General features: G+C 35.1%; 2 protein-coding genes and 1 long non-coding RNA gene across 17 annotated transcripts; 1 reads left to right on the top strand and 2 right to left on the bottom strand.

Annotated features, from left to right (window-relative positions):
* Positions 1–1,488: 1,488 nt before the first annotated feature.
* On the bottom strand, positions 1,489–5,608 carry LOC123885559 (cytochrome c oxidase assembly protein COX19-like). Of its 6 annotated transcripts, none has more exons than XM_045934837.1 (6): positions 5,375–5,608; positions 4,193–5,014; positions 3,905–4,058; positions 3,561–3,649; positions 2,722–2,819; positions 1,489–1,895 (listed from the first exon to the last, which is right to left on the bottom strand). In XM_045934837.1, exons 1-6 carry the CDS (start codon positions 5,591–5,593, stop codon positions 1,790–1,792), a joined length of 1,488 nt encoding a protein of 495 aa, XP_045790793.1. In that variant the 5' UTR covers positions 5,594–5,608; the 3' UTR covers positions 1,489–1,789. The 6 variants fall into 6 exon arrangements, with proteins under 6 accessions (XP_045790793.1, XP_045790796.1, XP_045790798.1 ...); XM_045934840.1 differs by having other exon boundaries at positions 4,193–4,501; XM_045934842.1 differs by having other exon boundaries at positions 4,193–4,538; positions 5,375–5,561.
* A 9,450-nt stretch (positions 5,609–15,058) lies between these two features.
* Positions 15,059–15,667, bottom strand: LOC123886986. Its single transcript, XR_006801310.1, has 2 exons — positions 15,576–15,667; positions 15,059–15,419 (listed from the first exon to the last, which is right to left on the bottom strand). It is a non-coding gene; the product is annotated as an uncharacterized LOC123886986 (long non-coding RNA).
* Positions 15,668–16,748: 1,081 nt separating this feature from the next.
* Positions 16,749–23,788, top strand: LOC123883922 (protein RCC2-like). 10 transcript variants are annotated; one of them, XM_045932882.1, is made up of 13 exons: positions 16,749–16,998; positions 17,214–17,293; positions 17,402–17,464; positions 17,548–17,785; positions 17,898–17,965; positions 18,069–18,190; positions 18,444–18,549; positions 18,670–18,721; positions 18,918–18,948; positions 19,038–19,273; positions 21,148–21,198; positions 21,436–21,460; positions 21,691–21,814. In XM_045932882.1, the coding sequence occupies exons 4-10, from the start codon at positions 17,747–17,749 to the stop codon at positions 19,205–19,207; spliced, it is 588 nt and encodes a 195-aa protein (XP_045788838.1). In that variant the 5' UTR covers positions 16,749–16,998; positions 17,214–17,293; positions 17,402–17,464; positions 17,548–17,746; the 3' UTR covers positions 19,208–19,273; positions 21,148–21,198; positions 21,436–21,460; positions 21,691–21,814. The 10 variants fall into 10 exon arrangements, with proteins under 10 accessions (XP_045788838.1, XP_045788837.1, XP_045788841.1 ...); XM_045932881.1 differs by having other exon boundaries at positions 16,749–17,120; XM_045932885.1 differs by lacking the exon at positions 17,402–17,464.

Below are 23,788 nucleotides of genomic sequence, written 5' to 3'. Positions count from 1 at the left end.
GCTCCACCGTGACTGGCGGTCTTGATTGTTGTTCCAACAACATCTGACGAATTTGTTGCAACTTTGTTTCGATGTTTCCCAATTTTTGTTCCATTGAATCAAATCTCGCATCCATCGTTTTCTCTGGTGTGCAGCGCAAACCAAGGCTCTGGATACCAATTGTTAGGACTCGATCTCGATTATGACTGAACATTGATCAATAAAATAGTAGAATATAGTAGTGAATAAAAATTCTTATTGCTGGAAATAGCTAGAGTTCATGTGGGATCTAGCTCACAATACAAACAGAAGATTAAAGTGAAAGGAAATAAGCTATAACCGATTAGGGAGGCACTTCGAGAGGCCTTAGCTCTCCTAGAATAAAATTCACCACTCATGCATAAAAAACAATGGCAGGAAAACATTCTCCTATTTAATCAATCAGGTCTATATTTACTTTCTCTTCCCTCGCTGAATAAGGAAACATTGCTATAAAAGAATGATTAGCTGTATCATTTTGCCCACGTTTCCTTTTATAAAATTTATCATAACTATCATAACCCAACTTAACCATCATAGATAGAAACTAAAACCAAGGGCTAAATCACCATGAAGGCAACAAGGAGGTATATCAAATCCAAAAAAGTCTTCAATCTGCACACTTAAAGGCAAACCACTAGCAAACACGAAGATCTTCAAACAAGACTAAATTCCATTACGTATGAAGCAAAATGCAATAACACGAACAAAATGGTGTAGGCGCCTTCAGCTCATTAACTAGAACAAAGATGGCAAGTGCACAGTACCACTGATATAAAAGTTGCAATCAACATCCAAAATGAACATCATCATGAAGCTCCATAAGGCCTGCAATTAGACCCAAGAGATAGAGATGAAAGCCAAGCTAATCCAAGGGAGAAGTAACACTAACATCCAAATGTAATACCAATATCTTCCACAATTGTAACAACGGTAGAATCAATCACAACATAACAAAGGAAATTCTGAATCCTTATTTATGGAAGTCTAACTTTCAGCATGATACACTTCATGAATTCCAATTCTTTTTCATTACTTCTATGGTCGTGCCTCGTGGCATGGAAACACCCGTACTATTGAAATGGTTTGTCAGTAGAGATGTTCCCGCAAGTGCCCCTTTTTCCAATGGGACTATAATTCCTATTCATATCCTTCATTCCCTCTTTTGGTCTATCTACAATCCAGGAAATTCATACGCTCCATGGACGGAGCAAAAAGTGGAGTCTTGGTCAGAGCAAGCCGCCCTGTTCTATTACCAGACAAAGACAACTTCTAGTAAACATCTTGTGAGCATTATATTGCCCCAGCCCCATATTCAAAGAACATATATGCTGAAAAGTAACAGCTCAAACCAAATAACAAATTCTTGTAAATCCAAACACCATAAAACACTGCAATGATGATGTCGAAAATTGCAGTGGAGAAGATTGCAAAATGGAGCACGAACTATGGACAGAAGCAAGAGTAATCTCAAGAATTGAATAGAGATGAAATTATACATTGGAACTTCAACAAAGTCGATGTGATTTTGTCAAAACACGTTGTCTATCCAAGCATACACAATTATGGATATCTAGTTTGGACAATGACTATATATACAACAAACTTTAAATTGAAAGTGTGTTTATGTTTGATATATGTTGGTATTAAAAAAACAAATGGTACTAAGTTCATAAACCAAAGATAATGTAAAAAATTACACAACCCCCTACTTAAGCTTACAGTGTTTATCAAACATTAATAAAGCTAACTATCGCAAACTATCAAACACTTATTGGTTGCGATCACCAATCCTCTCGGTAATTTTACCTCCCGGAGTTTCTGCATTAACTTCTTTAAAACCAAGTTCTGCCAAATCTTGCTTTGCCATCAAGTTCCTGCAAGACGTCAATTGTCAATTATATAGTTCATAGATAACCAGTGATAACACAACACAACTCCAGTCAAAACAAACCTAAAAGCCATAACAGAAATAACATCAGCCGTAACATAATATTTACAAATGAATAAAAAAAAGTGATCAAGATATCCACTTAAAAGTGTCAACTTTGGTACAAACTGATCATACTTAATCTTAATTGGAAAATGTTGTATAAACCTAGCATTCTATCTCTGTTACTACCATCTTGAACAACTACAATGGGTTCTCACAATAATAAGAACAATTGAGATCCATCAGAAAACATTGAAGACAATAAACTATTTCAAAATTACTGCTTGGAATAATAATGGATGCCGGTGAAGCTATAGGAGGAATTCCTCCATGTTATAGCATAATATGTGATTGCTGTGACTCACATATGACACTTCACTCGAGCAATTTATCCTTCTGCTATATAATTACACTGATAAATTGATAATCAAGAAATTTGGGTGGTTTGCCTGTTTATTCTGTTTTATCCAATTTCATGGTCAAAGTTACAATTAATTACTACTCAGAACTGTTCAATCTTTTCCTGGCTAAAACCACAATACTCACACAAATAGATCACACTAACAAGTTGAGAGGATAAATTTAAATTCACTAAAGACATTATTCATTTTACAAAGCTTCCTATTCATCAAGTTACACTATGATAACAAGCTCCAAAGTAGCCTATTTGACACTGAATATTGAAACCAATATTAACTGGTAAGAGAAAAACACGAGTACATCAGAAATGTGAGGATAACTATGTCTGTACTACAGTGAAGCCGACTCACTTTTCCATTCGGCATTGCAGATATTTTTTTGAGAATTCCCTACATATTTCAGACTTGTTTCCAGCAGTCTTTAGACAGTTGAGATATTCTTTCTTGTCCTGAAATGAGGCCAATAAGGGAATCAAGGTACAAGAAGATAGACAAAATATACTCTGATAGCATTTGACAATCTATTGCTTGTTTGTTTTGGCGTTATTAAACGCTTGGAGATGCACGTCGGAGTCACAGCAAAGAATTGCAGCTCTTAAACCCAAAACGCTCTATTATGTTATGTTCTGTTCTGTTCACTTTAGCTTTATCATGATAGAGAATCTAAAGTGAACAACTGTTTTTACCTCTGATGAGCAAACCTCCATTTTTGTTTCTAACCTTGATTCATGTTTTATCAACCCGACAACCCCTAGTCCCTACACTAAAGAAATTAAATTAAAGTCCTCAATATATTTTTCGTTGTTCAAGTCAATCCCCGATGTAGTGATGCATGATGAAGGATTAATGTAACAAAAGCATAACTTAAGTACTAACCTAATAGGGTTAATGACTTGTATCTATATTTCTCTGGCGAGTCTTGTCCAAGGATTAATACGACGACAAATCCCAAGGTTAAGAACAAATATAGGAGTTTAGTCACACACCCATCGTGGTTATCAATTTAAAATTTTACTGTATAATAACAACTATAGAGCATAGTTTATCTTAAATTCTGCCCCAAACGCCAAATTTAACCTATATATATTAAACAATAAAAGCTAGCCCACAATTCCGATAACAAACTTGCAAGGTCTTTGCTTCTTAAGCCTTCAATTGTTGATGGATAATTGAGAGAAGAAGAACCATACCAGGTCACACAAATGCATATGATCCAATGGGAAAACACCCTTTTCGGGAGGCACCGGACGGAGTCCCCTGTTGCCACCAAATGCACCACCTGATTATTACACCAGATTCAAAGAATGAAACTTTAGAATCAAAGCAAACATTACCTCAATTTTGAAGCCTTAACAACTAATAATTTTCATTATTTTTTAAACCAATCCTTTAATTTAATCCTTTCACATATAAACTACCGTAAAATATGTCAGTAATTCATCAAATTAACGAAGGAAAAAATAATTGAAGACTTAACTATAAGATATGCGAGTGATTTATCAAATTAAAGAAGTAAAAAAAAAAAAATGAATACCTGAACTCATTTCTAGGTTTGTTGTCAAGCTTAAATTGGAAATCAAACGATAAGAGACTTTAAGATTCTTCCCTACCGGAGTTTTAGTGCCTCTGATCACCGAACAAGCTTTGTTGCCGATGGCGAATAACGAGAGAACAGTGAAAATTAACCGCTGCATTGAGTTGAGTTTGAAACGATTAATCAGCAATGAGGTAGTGAAAACAGAAGTTCTAAGAGAAAAGAGATGAAGTGTAAGCAATTAATTAGTTTTCAGAATCAGATAAAATGGAAGAGAATGAATTACACGGATGCTTTGGTGATTGATGCTAGCTGCTCCGGCAAGTTTGTGTTAACGATGCACCGTTGAAGGTGATCAGTGGCGACTCCAGGAATGTTAGAGAGCCTGGGCAAATTTTTTGAGGAAATTTTATCAGGGGCGTACTCAATGTCTGCCCATCTAGAATTAAATATGTTGGTCATGTAAAACTTGTCTTTATATTCATCAGAGCCATCAACGACTTTTAAGAATATATGTCCTCCTTCACAAATGCCAATAAAATTTATCAAAGGCCTCCTTTGCACATCTGTCCAGCCATTAGAAACCAACGTAACTCCCTTCAATGTCCACAAAGATTTTATAGGTTGAAGCAACCTATCAATATGAGCTCTTTCTTGCTTCAAAAGAGTGGTTCTTAGAGCATTATAACTTAAAGGGAGGAAGCCACTAAGGTTGTGATTAGCAGCAAAAGAATAAGAACTAACATAGTAAGGATTTCTAGCAAGATGGAAAGATAAGACACCAGCATAAAATACCATTGCTATATTTTCTATAAGATGATTCATATCCTCAACATTGAAGGCATTTTCTATACTACTCTTTCTTCTCTTTTGTGGCACTACCGATGGGATTCGAGACATTTTATCGGTAGACAATGAAACATGTTTAGGCATAACTATTAACAAAACACACATTAATAAAACATTAACAAAGTTTACTAAAATAAAACAACATCTAAGTTGAAGGTAAATAGCAGACAAAACAATCATATTTTTCAACGGAAGTCCTTCATATATTTCCCTAGCAAACTCCATTGCACCACAATTTGCATACATGTTAATGAGAGCACTCTGTAAATGCGAGTCAATAGCAAAACCATTATCCTTCACAAACTCATGAATTGTTCTGCCATAACTTAAATTCCCAGTATGACCACAAACATAAAGCACAGTACAAAGACACTATTGCAGATCAAGATGAATTTAGAACAAAAACCCTTCATTCTCACTATTTTAGAACAAAAACACTATTGAAGAACCAACCAAAACTACTTATTTATATAACCAAAACAGCTTATTTATATAATCACTTAACAATCAAAACAGCTTAATAAATTTAAAATTCAAAACAACACCAAATCATCAAACAAAGATTCTAGATTGAGAAGGTTAGGTTGTTAAAAATTAATTGCAGTATGTTAGTTTGCTTACCTCAAACGAGACGAAGAGAAAGAGTGAGTGCGGTGCGGCTGCGGCGGAAGATTGAACGGCTTTACGGCGAGGTGAGGGAGAGAGATTGAGAGCAGGGAGAGAGGGATTGAGAGCAGCGGCCGGCGGGTGAGAGAGGAACTGAGAGCAGCGATTTTGAGAGAGAGGAATCGAGAAAGAGAAAGCAAGTACTACTCTTCCTTTTTCTGTTTTTGTTTTCATTTAAAAAAAAAAAAAAAAAAAAAAAGGGCAGCCCAGGCACGTGCCAGGCATGCCCGGCGGTATACTCGCCACTGAAGGTGATGCTCCGGAGAGTTTGCGTTCATGAATCAGGGATTAGAGCTCGTGTTAGAGGTTGCGCGTAACAGGGAAAGAGTTTGGAGGATAAAATAGTAACTTTATTAAAATATCAAGGGTAGTTTCGTAGTTTACCTTAAGAACCTTCTTTTATGGTTTAAGAGCTACTCTTAATTTTCGTAATTTATCTTTAAGAAACGTGTTTTTTAATTTTAAGATCTGTTTGGTTCGAAGTGGATCATAATTGTTCTAGTGAATAACTAAAAAAAGATAGATACTAGATAAATGGGAGATAGAAGGGAAATATATTCAATACAAAGATCTCTCATAAGTTTGCTAATTATGTTTTATGCTGGCGGGTCTTTGTATGTGTTGTCCGAAAAGAGGAGGACTCAATGATTATTCGTTTGCCGAAACCAAAAGTCAAAATTTTGGTAGATAGGGATCCCATAAAAACTTCATCCAAGCAATGGGCAAAACCTGGTCATTTCTCAAGAACAATAGCTAAGGGACTTGATACTACTACTTGGATATGGAACCTACATGCTGATGGTCATGATTTCGATAGCAATACTAGTGATTTAGAGGAGATTTCCTGAAAAGTATTTAGTATTGACTATTATAAAGACTAAAAAATCAAAAAAATATCAAATTTTATATTTTTGACAATTTTGATAAATAATATTTGATTATTATCCATATAAAATCAATTTGTTACCTCGATTCATAAAATTATCTCATATCAAAATTACATATATAAAATATTAATAATTTAATATTTGGACTCAATTATAACGCACAAATCTAATACGAATAAAATCTCCTACAAGTTAATCTGATTTTGAGTTTATTACAAGTTTACAACTAAGTAAAACTCAATTTTTTGTAAAAAAAAAAAAAAGAAAAAAAAAATAAGTAAAACTCAATTTCATTTATGAATTTATTAAAATTTAAGTTTGCGGTCTTGACACAAAAAAAGTTTACGGCCAAGTTAATTCGAAATTGATGCATAGACTTAACTTCGAATCTTAAGAACTTTGTATGCGAGGATTGCAAAATTGTTGGCGGTTATTGTTTTATGGATTTTGTTAACAAATTATAGGTAGGAAATTTTAACAATCATTTATCAGCGATTTATCTCTGTCAAGAACTTATGGGATACAAAAAGAGGTTTTTCTAATCAAATTTTCTTCATACATAACTGTGAAAAATTGACCCGTGACCACTTGTTTAAAAGATCTAAATTTCTTACCACTTAAATCAATTCATTGTTAATTGTTTTAAGTTGAGTGTTCGGGATTCGAACTCTAACCCCTACATAATATATGCGATATCCCAATGTCCCCACAGCTAAGCTTATAGGACAATTGTCATATGTAAAACGGTAGTAATCTTATTCTAAAGTTTTTTGTTAAACCTCCTTTATGCTTCAAAGTTTTTAGTGCCATTCTTGTTCAACGAGTCAGCATTGTAGTCTTGTTTTAAAATACCAATTTTAGTAGGTTGACTTGTTGAAAGTTATCAATGCAGAAGAGAAAAAAAAAAGTCAATTTTCAACATAGCTGTCCCAATTTGAGAAAGTTAGGCAAGTGGACCAACTTTCCCTATCAATGGAAGCTTATTGTGTCCTAGACTCCTAGTACAAGATCAAAATTTAATACGCTTTAAGATGATTGTTCTTTAAAATGTCGAATGTAATTTTCACTGAAATTAAGAAGAATATACACGCTATACTTGTCATAGTGGTTGAAAATTTTGCCTTGCATTGAAGGATTGCGGGTTCGAAGGATTGCGGGTTCGAATCCTAGTCAAGACAAAATTGTATTATTTTTTAATAAAAATTGCATCATAAAATGGAGGGAAAACACACAAAACAAATTAGGGTTTAGGGTTTGCTTGTGTATACAAGCTTATAATATAAAAGATTAAACTAAATATAATTCGACCTTATAATTATATGTAAGTCATCCATAAGGTTGATTGAAAATCAGACTAATAATAACATAATAAAACATCACACGATTCTTAAAATATAAGCTGCATTAAACAAATGATCAGGCAAACATTAGCTCATCTTTTTCCTGCTCAATTGAAGGAAAAAAAATGTGTCTATAAGTAGAGATCTCCTAGAGTAAAATTCACCACTCAAATCATGCATAAAAAACAATGGCAGGAAAACATTCTCCTATTTAATCAATCAGGTCTAGATTTACTTTCTCTTCCCTCGTTGAATAAGGAAACATCCCTATAAGGAAATGATTAGCTGTATCATTCTGCCCACTGCCCACGTTTCCTTTTATAAAATTTGTCATAACTATCATAACCCAACTTAACCATCATATATAGAAACTAAAACCAAGGGCTAAATCACCATGAAGGCAACAAGGAGGTATATCAAATCCAAAAAAGTCTTCAATCTGCACACTTAAAGGCAAACCACTAGCAAACACAGAGGTCTTCAAACAAGACTAAGGCTCCGTTTGGTCCTACTTATTTTTCACTTTTTTTCTTCTCCTTAAAAGTAGTAAATAAGTAAAAAATTGTGTTTAACCAAAATTCTTCTTATTTTTTACTTCTTTACTTTATTTCTCTAATTACTTTAAGGAGAAATAGAGTGAAATACAATTTTCTATTTCTCTATTTCTTTTAGGAGAAGTAGAAAAGTGGAAAATAAGTAGAGCCAAACGAGGCCTAAATTCCATTACCTGTATGAAGCAAAATGCAATAACACGAACAAAATGGTGTAGGCGCGAAAAATGTTAATGAGCTCTTGTCGCACCGCGAAAAATGCACGAGCATAAAAACGCTCGAAATGGCTACAGAGTCACCAACAAAGTTTTATTTTTAAAGGGAAACGTTGACAAAATCCTTAAGAAATGGAAAGATTCGTCGCTACTATTTTCGAGTTCGAGATTCGATTATGTAAGGGGAATGTATTAGCACCACTCACATCCTTTCTAGTCAACGTGAACCTTCTAATTAACTTGGAGTTGAAAAGTGTTTAACTTAAATGTGAACAGAAATTCAATTCGTGAATAGAAAATCATAACTGCTAAAATCATAATCTGTATCAAATTTTCGTTGGTAATTCAATTGTTTCTGCATGCTCTTGAATTGGCATGAATTGATTTTGGGGAAGAAACAGGGGTAAGTAATTCAGGTCCTGAAATTGAAGAATTGACAGAGCGGACAAAACACTAATTTGTTTACACATCTTGGAGAGGTTGCTGGTTTTGTGGTCTACCATTAGTCTGATGGGGAATTAGCACAATAATAATAATAACGAGCAATACGCAGCGGAAATAAAATTCCCCAAACTTGTAAGAACCTTGAGGATCAACAACAAATAATATGGCAGACAATAAAGCAAAATAAAGACACCGGAATTTTAACGTGGAAAACCCTCGATGTGAGAGTAAAAAACCACGGGTCGTCCAGACCAAAAAAATAGCTCCACTATAATCAAATAAGGGTACAAAAGAGTCTCCAAGTGAGGCACAAATAAGTGCTAACAACCAATTAAACAACAAAGCACTAAAGCTTACAAAACAAGAACAAGAAGATGAAAATACCCAAAACAGAACTGCTTCAGTGCGGGCTGAATATCTCACGAACCAGACCTGATTTCGACGATCCGAACGGTGAAAGTGTAGCCCCGGAAGCTGCGAACACGCCCTCCAAATTTGAGCCAAATCCAACGGTTAACGAATCGGGAATCGGAGTTTTAGTGGGACTGATTTGAGAAAAACGGGAATTGTTTTCTCTCTTCTTTTCTCTCTATTTGAAGGTTGTTCTCTCACAAAATTTACTCACATAATAACCCTAGTATGACCACTCTCCACTCATATAAGTGAGACATAATGGGCTAATAAAATTGGACTTTTCTCCACATAGGAAGGGAGCCCAAAACCCAACAAATCTCCCCCTCACAACTATGTGGAGGAAATCGCCAAACCGGCGATATCACAACATGCTTCAAATTTTCCCCTTGGTAACGTCTTGGTCATCATATCTGAACCATTATCATCCGTATGAACCTTAACTAGTTCCAACAACTTAGCATCCAAAACATCACGTATCCAGTGATACCTTACATCAATATGTTTGGACCTATTATGAAAAGTCGGATTCTTACCAAGATGAATAGCACTTTGGCTATCAACAAATAACACATATTTGTCTTGAACAAAACCAAGCTCCTGCAAGACTTTCTTCAACCATAGCAACTCTTTGCATGCTTCGGTAATGGCAATGAACTCTGCCTTTGTAGTAGACAATGCTACACACTTTTGCAATCTGGACTGCCAAGCTACAGCTCCCCCTGCAAACTTAATCATGTAGCCCGACGTAGACTTCCTAGAATCAATGTCGCCAGCCATATCTGAGTCAGAGTACCCTTCCAAAGTAGGCTTATCTCCCCCAAAGCAAAGTCTCATACAAGTAGTACCACGAAGATACCTTAAAACCCATTTTACAGCATTCCAATGCTCTCTACCTGGATTTGACAAAAATCTACTGACTGTACCAACAGCATGTGCTATATCTGGTCTTGTACACACCATTGCATACATCAAACTACCCACAGCAGACGCATAAGGAACACGTTTCATATCAAATGTTTCATCTTCATTTGAAGGACTTTGTTTCGAACTCAGCTTGAAATGAGTAGCAAGAGGAGTGCTTACCGCCTTAGAATTTTCCATCTGGAATCTCTGCAGCACTCTTTTGATATAGTGTTCTTGTGACATCCAAAGTTTCTTCTCCTTCTGTCACGCGTGATTCTTATGCCAAGAATCTGTTTAGCTTCTCCCATGTCTTTCATGGCAAATGACTCGCCCAACTGCTTCTTTAACCTGTCAATGTTAGAAATATTTTTCCCTACAATAAGCATATCATCAACATATAACAACAGGATAATGAAGTCATCGTTAGAAAATTTTCTAACAAAGACGCAATGATCTGAAGTAGTCTTCTTGTATCATTGTTCAGACATAACAGACTCAAACTTCTTGTACCCACTGCCTTGGAGCTTGCTTCAACCCATATAGGCTCTTTCTCAATCTACACACATAGTCTTCTTTGCCTTTAACTTGAAAACCATCGGGTTGCTTCATGTAGATCTCTTCCTCCAAATCACCATGAAGGAAAGCCGTTTTCACATCCATTTGCTCAACCTCTAGATCAAGAGTAGCAGCCAAACCCAACACGGTTCTAATTGATGACATCTTCACAACAGGTGAGAAAATTTCATTAAAATCAACACCCTTTCTTTGACGAAAACCTTTCACTACCAATCTGGCTTTATACCTTGGAGACTCAGAGTTACTCTCATGTTTGACTCTATATATCCACCTATTTTCCAAAGCCCTTTTGCCTTTAGGCAACTTCACTAAATCATAAGTGTGATTATCATGCAAGGATTTCATCTCATCATTCATTGCATCCAACCACTTTTGATTTTCATCACTTTCCATGGCTTCTTGAAAATACTCAGGTTCACCCTCATCAGTCAAAGTCACATACTCGTCAGAATTATACATTGTAGAAGGTTGTCTCTGTCTGTTGGACCTCCTAAGTTGAACTTGAGATGATTCTGGAGCTTCACCAAGATTCTCATCCTGTGACATATCATTCTCCTCATCATTATCAGCTGGAATATATACCTCTTCTCCAAGTTGTTGATCATCAACATAATCATGTGGCTCACCATTTTGAACATCACCACCAATAGTATCCAGATTATGAACAGGCAACCGAACTGGATCAATATTAGACAAACTAACATCTTTCTCGGGTGTAGTTTTCTCCACCTTATCGATGTCTTCAATAGTTTGGTCTTCCATGAACACAACATCGCAGATTCTGATAAGTTTATTCCCTATAGGATCATAAAACTTGTAACCAAACTCATCCTGCCCATAGCCGATGAAGATACATTGTTTTGACTTTGCATCCAACTTGGATCTTTCATCCTTTGGAACATGCACAAAAGCCTTACAACCAAAGACTCTCAAATGATCATATTTGACATTCTTACCAAACCAAATTTTGTCTGGAACTTCACTGTTCAAAACAACAGTAGGAGTGAGATTAATAACATGCACCGCCGTGTACAGTGCTTCACCCCAATAATGTTGAGGCAACTTAGCTTCAGAGAGCATACATCTAACTCTATCAACAAGTGTTCGATTCATCCTCTCTGCTAAACCATTCAACTGAGGAGTTTTAGGAGGAGTCTTTTCATGTGCAATACCCTGCTGCTTACAATAGACATCAAAGGGACCACAATACTCACCACCATTATCAGAACGAACACATTTCAGCTTCTTACCTGATTGCCTCTCAACCAAAGCATGAAATTCTTTGAATTTCTCCAACACTTGGTCTTTTGTCTTTATAGCATATACCCATAGTTTCCTGGAACAATCATCAATAAAAGTAACAAAATAAAGTGCACCACTAAAAGATTTTACCTTTAATGGACCACAAACATCAGAATGCACCAATTGAAGCAACTCTGACTTTCTTGAGGGAGGATGCTTCTTGAAGGATACTCTAGTCTGTTTACCAGTCATGCAATGAGAACACTTCTCCAAATCTGTATTCTTTAATCCTGGAAGCACATCCTTTTTGGCTAAAACATTCAGCCCTTTTTCACTAATATGACTAAGCCTTCGGTGCCACAAAGATGCTTTCATGTCGATAACATTCACACTGTCTCTAGCAACCAAAGCTTTTGTCCAATACAGTTTAGAAGTTTTCTCCCCTCTAGCCACAACCAAGTTACCTTTACTGAGTTTCCACTTTCCAGAACCAAAGTGATTATCATAACCACAATCATCAAGCATATGCACAGAGATCAAATTAAAACGGACATCCGGAGCATGTTTGACATCTCTAAGCAACAATTGCATTCCCATGTTGGTTTGCAAGCAAATATCACCAACACCAATTACCTTAGCTACACCATCATTACCCATCTTCAACCCTCCAAAGTCACCGGAAGTATAAGATGTGAAGAACTCCTTCCTCGGTGTAACATGCAATGTAGCACCACTGTCAACAATCCACATGCTCTCATCTGATACAAGATTAATGGACTCATGATCACGGAGAATAACAAGATCATCATTGATAGCAGTAGTAACACGATCTTCATCATGATCTTCATGATCTCTTTGTTTCTGCTTACCCTTCTTGCCTTTGTTATCTTTTCTCCACTGATAACAGTACTTTTGTATGTGCCCTGATTTATGACAATAATTACACTCCATATTCTTGTATCGCCCTTTGGACTTGCTTCTGTTATTCTCTCTACCACCCTTCGGTTCTTTCTTCTGACTTCTCCCCCTATTTTCAGTGACAAGTACCTCGGATTGAGATGAAGTACCTTGTGCCTTCCTTCTCATCTCCTCATTAAGAATACCACCCTTAGCCGTTTCCAAAGAAACAACACCTTTAGGAGCAGAACTTGTAATAGAAACCCGAAACGTCTCCCAAGACTCTGGTAAAGATAGCAATAGAAATAGTCCCAAAAGTTCATCTTCAAATTTAATACCCATTCCTGACATCTGATCAAGGAGCCCCTGAAATTCACTCAAGTGATCTGAAATAGAAGTCCCCTCCTTATACTTCAAACTTATGAAGCTATTCAACAAGAACAATTTATTATTCCCTGATTTAGAGGCATACAACGACTCTAACTTCTCCCACAAAGTTTTTGCATGTGTCTCATTAGCAATATGATTATAAATATTATCTTCAACATATTGCCGAATAAAACCACATACCTGTAGATGTTCAAACTCCCATTCTTCATCAGACTTAGAATTCGGCTTTGCGGAACTAAATACCGGTAAGTGCAATTTCTTCACAAATAACAAGTCTTTCATCTTGCCCTTCCACAAATGGTAATTAGACCCATTCAACAATACCATCTTCATATTTGTATTTGACTCCATCTTTCAAACAAGTAAAACTGCCCTTAACCAAGAGCTCTGATACCACTCTGATGGGGAATTAGCACAATAATAATAATAACGAGCAATACGCAGCGGAAATAAAATTTCCCAAACTTGTAAGAACCTTGAGGATCAACAACAAATAATATGGCAGACAATAAAGCAAAATAAAGACACCGGAATTTTAACGTGGAAAACCCTCGATGTGAGAGTAAAAAACCACGGGTCGTCCAGACCAAAGAAATAGCTCCACTATAATCAAATAAGGGTACAAAAGAGTCTCCAAGTGAGGCACAAATAAGTGCTAACAACCAATTAAACAACAAAGCACTAAAGCTTACAAAACAAGAACAAGAAGATGAAAATACCCAAAACAGAACTGCTTCAGTGCGGGCTGAATATCTCACGAACCAGACCTGATTTCGACGATCCGAACGGTGAAAGTGTAGCCCCGGAAGCTGCGAACACGCCCTCCAAATTTGAGCCAAATCCAACGGTTAACGAATCGGGAATCGGAGTTTTAGTGGGACTGATTTGAGAAAAACGGGAATTGTTTTCTCTCTTCTTTTCTCTCTATTTGAAGGTTGTTCTCTCACAAAATTTACTCACATAATAACCCTAGTATGACCACTCTCCACTTATATAAGTGAGACATAATGGGCTAATAAAATTGGACTTTTCTCCACATAGAAAGGGAGCCCAAAACCCAACATATTCTTTAGCTATGTTTGATATGTTTTTGTTTGTAAGGGTGGTCTACCACTAAAGTAATTCAAGAGTGTAATTTTTTATAAAAAATTGGACTTTTTGTTGTCAATTTTTAGAGTTGTAATGTCTGAGTAATTTTTTGGAGCTGCAAATTTGTGGTTTCCGGATTTTTGTGAATGAAGAAGATGAATGAGCGAATTTGCGACATCACAAGTCTACGGATGACATTGTACCAAACTTAACGGTTGTTGACCAAAACTGTCAGATTAAATTGACTAACATAAATGTAGTTAAGGGATTTAAATATAACAATAATTAGTTAATGGCACTAGTAGAAAAAAGCTTTTTTACATCTAGCGAAAAACACTTTTTACATCTGAAAAATTTCAGATGTAGGCGCACGAGACTTAGTAAGTATACACGTTTTACATCTGGCGTAGTCAGATGTAAAAAAACACTTTTTACCTCTGACCAAGGCGAAAATCAAATATTATTTTTTTAAATTTAAATTGGACCTTTTACATCTGACTAAGTCCACCAGATGTGAAATCTTAATTTTTTTTTTTGAAAAACCTGCGGTTTTTTTATATATTTTAAATCTTTTTTTTTTATTAAAAAAATTTAACCCACAATGCTAACAATATAACATAACTTGCATCAAAAACATAATACTAAAATTCAACATTCAACATCCATAGCCAAATTCAACATTCAAGATATATATAGTAATAATGTCATTAAAGTACAACCACATTGTAATCCAAAATACAAAACATCATAATAATTAATACTAATCCATCCAAAATACAAATTAAAACATATTCTGATATGCATATCAAAACAGCATTACAATATTCTTGGCAAAGAGGAAGATAAATCAAAACAGTATTACAATATGTTTGGAAAAACAATATAAAGTAGCTCTAGACAGCAATAATGATTCAAGCCTAACCTATAGTGTTGCAACCTTGACTGCAGTGGCATGCCCATCTTACCTTTCTAATCGAGGATTCAAATTGAGCTGGCTTATCTCCCTTCAATGAGTCATGTGATACTTGATTGTCTTCTTTCCCCTCGTCAACCTGTGAAGTTTGTGAAAGTTCAGGGCAATATTGCGCAAGTGCAAGCAAACAAGTACATAATTTTCAATCTACATACTTAAATATCATGACACTTAACTCCAAATTAATCATGTTGGCCAGTAACAATAAAAATTCTAAATAAGATGTTCAACTTACATCAAAATAATGTGTGCACACAAGATACTCATGGAGCTTGCCTTTCTCCAGCCAAAACTAGACAAATCATGCTTGTCCTTTGCATAATTTTTTTTTTCCACCTATTATAACAAAAAACAAATTCCAACACTTATTACTAGATTGTCAAAAGGCTAGCACCAAAATTTATAATGTCAAAATAACTTTATTCATTGTTGTAACATTGGATAACTCCAAGCCTACTGTAAAACACTATGCAATAACATTCTAACTCAAGAGTTTTAGCTTGGTTACTAAATAAAAAGTTTATAGTTTCATCTCCAAACAAAGCAAATTTAATTGAATTACTAAATAATTGTTTTCTTCTAAACCATGATCATTCTCTTTTTAAAATAGCATGAAAATTTTGAAAAGAAGCATAATAGATATACTATAAATGCCTCGGCCTCTCAATAAAACATGGCTAGTTCAAATATTTCATTCCCAAAACCAATAATCTACTTGTATAAAACAATCATCAAAAGCTTATCTTAACTTAAAAATTTCTTTTCCAAAGTAACTCAAAATTTTAAGCTAAGTAGATTTAAACCCTCACTGTTTTTATTCTTCAAAATTAGACCACATCAATACATGTTTTCAAAAGCTGCAGAGGGTCTAATTTCAAAGCAGCAGAGGGTCTTAATTTCAAAGCAGCAGAGGCAACTCTCATGTTTTTGATAAATTGTAAATTTTCTTTTAAAGAAGACATGACTTACACTAATAAATTAGGGCTTTTCTCTTTCAGTTAAACACAAGAAAAGTGCAAGTACCACAAGTCATAGAATAGTTTTAATCTATAATCTATAATATACATAAAAGATCATGGATTGGGAAACCCTAATGCAAAACCCTAATTATTTGGCCAATCAATGCTTCACACCTTGCCTCATGTCCAATTGTGTATTGCCACCATGTGCTTGTCTTGGCCCAATGATCATGTTCCACATGCAACTTTGAAACCATCTATATGTCACACATGCAAAGCTTCACATGACAAGTTGTGAGTTGTGATGCAGAGAAGGTAACCAGAAGCTTCCACATGACTAGCTATATGTAACACATGCATTGGGCCCCAGTAAAATATATATTTCTTTTTTCCCAAATTTTTTTCATTTGTAAAGATTTTTTCTCTCTCTTCTCTCCTTCTCACTCTCTCGTACGCTCTTCTCTCCCTCCTCTCTGCCTCATCTCATCCTTCACCATAACATCCACCACACCCCCCCCCCCCCCCACCACCTACAAATCAATCACTCGTCAGAGGGAGGGAGTGGCCGAGTGAGAGAAGATTTGCCGGGGAGAGAAGTTCCGGTGAGGAAGAGAGAGTTCCGGCCGTGATAGATAGTTCCGGTGGCGGTTCGCGGCGGTGTTTGGCGACGGCGATGCTTATTGCTCCTTCGTTCCTCTGGTTTGATCTTAGTTTCTATACTATATTCATTTTTATTTTTTTCGTTGCTTTTTTTTTTTTTTTTGCTGGTGAAGATGTTGAAGATTGGAGGTGGTGGTGATGTGTAGTGGTTATGTCGGATGGTGATGTATCTCCAAATTCATCTTCTACATTTCATCTTTCTCAATTTGTCAATTTTCATCTCTGTAATTGGTACTCTGTTTGTATTTTTGCAGGCTCCATGGAAGGATAAGGCTCATCCAGTCCTCCACCTTCCTCCAAGCTAGCCAAATCTGGTGGTGGCAAGCAGAAGAAGGTTCGTTTTTCTCTTCAAAGTTTTTTTTTTTAAATTTTTTTTTCTGTAAAAGTTTATTTTTTGACAATTTGGTGTTCTCTTGGATCGATCCGCTGCGGTGAAACTAAGTGGAATGTCTGAAAGAGCTTATATTAGATCCTATAATTCACTTCACAATGGCATCGGAGTCAAGTTAGTTAGTTTTCCTTTTATAGATTTATTTTTTGATTTATTTAGATTTTCCTGTTTTTTAATTGATGAATTTGGTGTTTTAGGTTGAAGCTAGATGTGAGAGAATTGGCGATTCAATTCGGTTGTGTTCGGATTATACCTTATGTTCGTGACGGTCTTAAGCTGTAAGTTATTGATTTTGTGGTTTTAATAATGTCTGCTACATGTTTGATGAAATGCTATTGAAAAAAAACACTAAAATGTGTTGCTGAAAATCGCCGTGCTTTTACTCGTCCGGTGTTTATGGCTGTTGCTTTTTATTTATGTGCAAAGAAACACAAGGTACATTTGTAATAATCTCAATACAAACACATGGCATGTGGTTATATATTGTAATGACATGATTTGTGATTGTTCTTTGCTTGTGTTTCTGATTCATGAGATTATTGTGCAGAAAGGGCAACTGGGTCATGGAGATACCATTCAGCGTGATAGGCCGACTGTGGTGTCTGAACTATCAAAGTGAGTTTGCATACATACATATGGGGTGCTTATGTTTATGTTTTCAATTTAATGGTTAATTTTGCATCTTGTGCTAAATTTTGTTGACATTTGACTTGTGAAGATACAAAATTGTTCAAGCTGGAGCTGGGAGGAGCCATACGGTAGTTGTTACGGATGATGGAAATTCCCTAGCATTTGGATGGAACAAACATGGACAGCTAGGTTCCGGTTCTGCAAAAACTGGTATGGTTTCCGCGGTATACATTTTAAGGGTGACTTTTGTTTGCTCAATGTGATTCATACTTATCATTGGCTTGGTATAGAATATAGATGTTATGTTAAATATGGTCGATGGAGGGAATGGTATATAATGCAATGGTTACTACACGAGCGTGTAGTAAAGTTACTACACTGACATTTATATTGTCATTTTTTCTTGAATCCCATATAATTTAAAGTGATTATTTGATTTACATCCTTGCTTTGTGTCGTGCAGAAATTGAACCATCTCCTGTTCGCTGTGTCGTATCTGAAGTTAAATATACTACATGTGGTGGTGACTTTACTGTGTGGTTATCTTCAGTCGACGGAGCTTCTATACAGTATGGTTTCTGAAATTTGTATTAAGGTTTCTTGATTCTCTATCCGTGGTAGTGGATATCTGGTCTTGTTTGGATGCAATAGTTGTTAAGTTTGATTTATTTTATCATTATGACTGCTAGGACTGCTGGTCTTCCACAGTATGGACAACTCGGGCATGGAACAGATAACGAGGTATGGTTGAGGAAGATGTTTGAATTTGATGGTCTTTGTTGTCCTAAGATGTGCATGTCTTCACTGGTTGATCAGATTCTGAGTCCTTAGGGGCTGGTGCCATTGATAATCTTAATTACCACGTTTGAATTTTGAGATATTGATTATCAGACCTTGTATATTACTATTCCTTATTATTTTTGTTTTGTATATGTAGTGGCGGTGGATAAGAATGGCTTTGTCTACACGTGAGTAGTCCTTTAATGTCTTGGCTCAATATATTACTTGCTTTTTGTGTAAATTAAGTTGTAATCTTATGTGTTATTCATGTGTACAGGTGGGGTTATGGTGGTTATGGAAGGTTGGTTCGCAGTTTTCAGATTCGGCTGTCCATGTTCTGTGAATTCCCATGAAATCGCAAATATCAGATCTTTCTTTCTCAAAATTGGATTTTCACATTTGGGCCTTTCATTTGTGCTGTGGCTCAGGGAAGATATGAGATTATGAAAAAGTTACATGCCTAAAGTTGGTTCTCTTTGGCTTGACATGATGTTCAGGACATGCGCTGCACAGGTGAGTCGTATGATAATTTATGAGTTGATTATCAACAAAGCCTTTCTAATTTAAACATGGTGAAAATGATATCTTCTAGCACAAGCATGTAATAAGTTCTCATGGTTAGCTTATACAGGTCAATCTGGACTTCAGTTCTTAAGCCGACATATATGAATTGAGTTAAAACTACTTCTTCTGAAACAGACACCACACTCTCCAGACCCACAATGTTGAAAATAAATAAGTTTCAATTTTTCTATATCATTTTGATTCACATGTCATGCACTCATTGTTTTGTGTAAAGTCACCAGCTTAATCTATTCATACCATTCTTTGTTATCTGATACTCATCAAAAACCAGTTAGTCATCTTATGTAATAGTTGTCATTGTCAAGTTTCATTGTTATCATTATTAACATTTATAATGTATCATGTTCACTAACTAATCCCTATTTGTACTACTACTAGGGGTGTGCATGGTCGGATAATTTGACAAACCAAACCATATCCAAACCGAAACCATTTAATTGGATTTGGATTCATAACCATAACCATATTTTATTATAAACCGGTTATAAAACTGGTTATAAATTTGGTTATGGATATATAACCAGTTATTTTAACCAAACCAAATTTAAAAGTGGTCATTTTTTAAATTCAATTTTTAACCGGTTATTTTTAAATATGATAAAAAAAATCAGTTATTTCATTTTAAAAACTGGTTTTAAGACAATTTAAAAAAATCTTTTTTTTTTTTTGAAAAAAATCTAAATTTAGTAAAACTTGCGTAAAAAAAATAGTAAAGAAATCAGAATTTTATACATAGAATAAATTTCTATATTTTATTTTGATAATGTAATTGAATTTCCTTCATTTAATTTTATTTATTTTAATAAAATCGACCATAAACCTAAAAATTGACCGAAAAATCGAAAAAATCGGCGGAAAAAACCTAAAATCGGCTGAAAAACCTAAAATCGACCAAAAGCCCTAAAATCGACTATAAACTCTAAAATCGGCTGAAACCCAAAAAATTAATCGATTTTTGGTTTTTCGGCCGATTTTTTGAGTTTTCGGCCGATTTTAGGGTTTATAGTCGATTTTTGCAATTTTGGTCGATTTTTCGGGTTGCCGTCCGATTTTAGGGTTTATAGTCAATTTTTTGGATTTTGGCCGATTTTAGGTTTTCGGCCGATTTTTTGGGTTTTCGGTCGATTTTTGGTTTTTCGGCCGATTTTTTGGGTTTTCGGACGATTTTAGGGTTTATAGTCGATTTTTGGAATTTTGACCGATTTTAGGTTTTTTCTACTGATTTTTCGGCTTGCCGACCAATTTTAGGGTTTATAGTCGATTTTTTGGATTTTGGCCGATTTTAGGTTTTCGGCCGATTTTTTGGGTTTTTCGGTCGATTTTTGGTTTTTCGGCCGATTTTTTGGGTTTTCATCCGATTTTAGGGATTATAGTCAATTTTTGGAATTTTGGTCGATTTTAAGTTTTTCGGCAAATTTTTGGGCTTTTGGCCGATTTTAGGGTTTATAGTCGATTTTTGGGCTTTTGGCCAATTTTAGGTTTTTTCTGCCGATTTTTCGGGTTGCCGGCCGATTTTAGGTTTTTATAGGATAATTAGCATAAAAAAAATAGTCAAAAGTTTCATATAAAAAAATGAAGAAATGTGCAAAAGTCTAATCCAATGGATTTTGACATGGATATGGACATTTAATTAAAAAACCGGATTTACATAATGGATACCCAACCATTTTTAGAATGGTCTGGTTAATATTTGTTTCCAAATAACTGGTTATTTGGAGTTGGTTTTGGATTTGGATATAGTAATATCCATATGACCGGATATTTTGCACACCCCTAACTACTACTATGATTTTTTGCCATAGGATGGCTCCTGCAACGGTTTACAACATTATGCTGCTTTAGGAAGAGACAAGGTAAATGACCTTTGTCAATTTGCTTTCCTTGTGTCCTTTTCCAATTTTTGAGTTTCAAGTACTTAGTCCTAGGTATTAGAGATCAAGATGGGGAATGAATATCACTTCTGAATGTAACTTTGTGTCAAGACTGTGATGGTTGTTGAAAATGATTTTGGCTAATTGAAATCCCTTCCTTATTTCATATATTTCATTTCATATTCTGATTTCTTTTTGCGAATTTTATTGTTTGTTCAGGTTCACAAAATTACGGTTTGATTGTGTAAGTTTTCTAAACTTTATTTGATTGTATTTGAGTAATATTTAGCTGATGTTTGAGATTTGAGTAAGTTTTCGTTTCAGAATTCAACTCTCTCTATTACTTTCTATGGTGTTTGTCATATTATCTCCATCATATATTAGGAGGAGAAAGTTGCATTAGGAGGCTATCCTACTAAATTTGTTTGTTGAATTGCTCTCCCGGACATTTTTAACACATTCATTTTTTTGAAGGGCGAGTAACGAGAATGAAGTTGGAAAGTTGCTATTAACTATTATTGAGAAAATGTAGCAAGATTAGCAATGCCATGATGAAGGAGTGGCTTGCAATGTTTTCCCTTAGCATTCTGATTTACAAGGTCAGTCCTTCGCTTCACTCCATTTTTTTCTTAACTGAACATGAACCTTAAGTGTCTCATTCTTAGAAGGCTTTGTTGGTTCACTTGGACATAATCCCTTTAAATATGTCAAAGCTTTTTAGGTCGCTGGTATAGTTAGCCGGTCGGTTCTCGGAACTAATGATGCATTTCAGTATGCCAGAAGTCGATGCAAAAGGTTCAAAATGGAGAGCTCTGCCAGAAGCAGGACTCAAATTGTGTGTTACACCCTAATAGCAGCAGCTACAAAGTCCTTTTTATCAGGCAGGGAAGATACAATTGGAGAGTAAGTAATTTTTTGACCAATCAAATATTATGACAAACTATAATCTAGGTCCAAAATGGTTTTTCATGATATTGAAAGGCTTCTATATACCTCTTATAATAATACACCACTTGATGGGTGCTTCTATTCTGCCATTACACTAGAGTTAGATGCAAGTGATGGTATACTCTGTTCATATCTGAAAAAATTGTTTGGATCTATCGCTGTCTTTACCTCTACAAGCCTATCAAAGTTTCCTTTGAAATACTTTTTACCCCAAATAATGGCTTCTTCATAACCAACATTCCTATCTACATTGACACCTAAATCAACATCTCTATAGTTCAAATATGAACTTCTTGGCGACTCTGACACATAAGGTGTCATGTAATCATAGAGGTTTCGAATCCGATCTAATCTCACTCATTTTCCCACCATAAGGATTAAATGTAAGTGTAACCTTAAGATGAGTACTTTTTTGCAATTTTGTAATTTTGAAAATATTGACATGATTTTGGAACTGCTTTCTTATGCAATTTAGAATTTTTAACAGCATGAGGGAATTTTAAAACACCTGAGATATTAGAAATTTATTAGACATAAGTTGTTTAACTTTAAAGATTGTTGGAAGTAGTATTGCATTTTGATTTAATTGACATGATTTTGGTAAGAAATCAGGTAGTTTAGTCTTATATTTCTTAACTCATTGTTGTTCTTCTGAACAAAAGTTATTTTTTATATTTAGATGATTCATCTTGATTGTTCCATTTCTTTTTCTTTTCTTCATTTTTTACTCCTTATTAATTTGCAGGAGTATTCCTTATCTTTGGCGACGATCGAATGCTTGCGGTGGCTCATGGTCGCGGTGTATATTGTGATGGTAAAGATTATTACACTTTTTGATTCAACCTTTTCCTTCTATATAATTTTTACCTTCTCATTTGCCTCTTCAATTCATTTCTTGCTGCAAAATTATGATTACTAGATATCTTGTGTTGATTGTGACCAGAAGCCTCACGTCGGCTATATGTTGATTGTGACCAGATGAAGGTGTAGCTTACGGTGATGGTTTATGCGGTGCATATGTTGCCTTCAATGGTGAGTGACTTTTTGCGCATGATTCTTCTTGGTCTCATTCTTTTTGACATACAGGGTTTTTATTGTCCCAAGACACTGTAGATTTCAGATTACAAATTTTTGTTCATCTTCAAATCTTGATCTTGACGTTTCTGCAAGCGAAGTTGCTGATGGTGAAGAGGGTTCTCCAGAAGAACATGATGACTTTTGTATGGAGAGTTTTATTTCCTAAGTTATAGTGTTTTCCAAAGTATCTTGAAAAACTGTAATTCATTTTTTTATCCTATGCTTCATGTTTGTATTGATTTTGCTTGATTTTCTCTCATATTGTTACTTGCAGGGATGAAACTTAAACTCATTCAGTCATCCAAATTCATTATAGAAGAAGGCCATATATTTTCAAGGAGGGACATTTAAGTCAAACCAGTTCTCTAAGCTAGCATTTGAAAATAAATTATCAGTTGAAGAGAATTCTATTATCTGACTAATTTGTAATTTGGATATAGTTTGTATCAGAAAATCGATTACTTATTTGTACATTTCGTTTTGATTATGTAATTGGATATCTTATAATACATAAATTGGGTCCAGAATATAGCTACACTTTTTTTAA

The sequence above is a fragment of the Trifolium pratense genome, linkage group LG5 (genome assembly GCF_020283565.1).
Source record: "Trifolium pratense cultivar HEN17-A07 linkage group LG5, ARS_RC_1.1, whole genome shotgun sequence".
Classification (NCBI taxonomy): Eukaryota; Viridiplantae; Streptophyta; class Magnoliopsida; order Fabales; family Fabaceae; genus Trifolium; species Trifolium pratense.
This window is presented reverse-complemented; position numbering and strand designations above follow the sequence as displayed.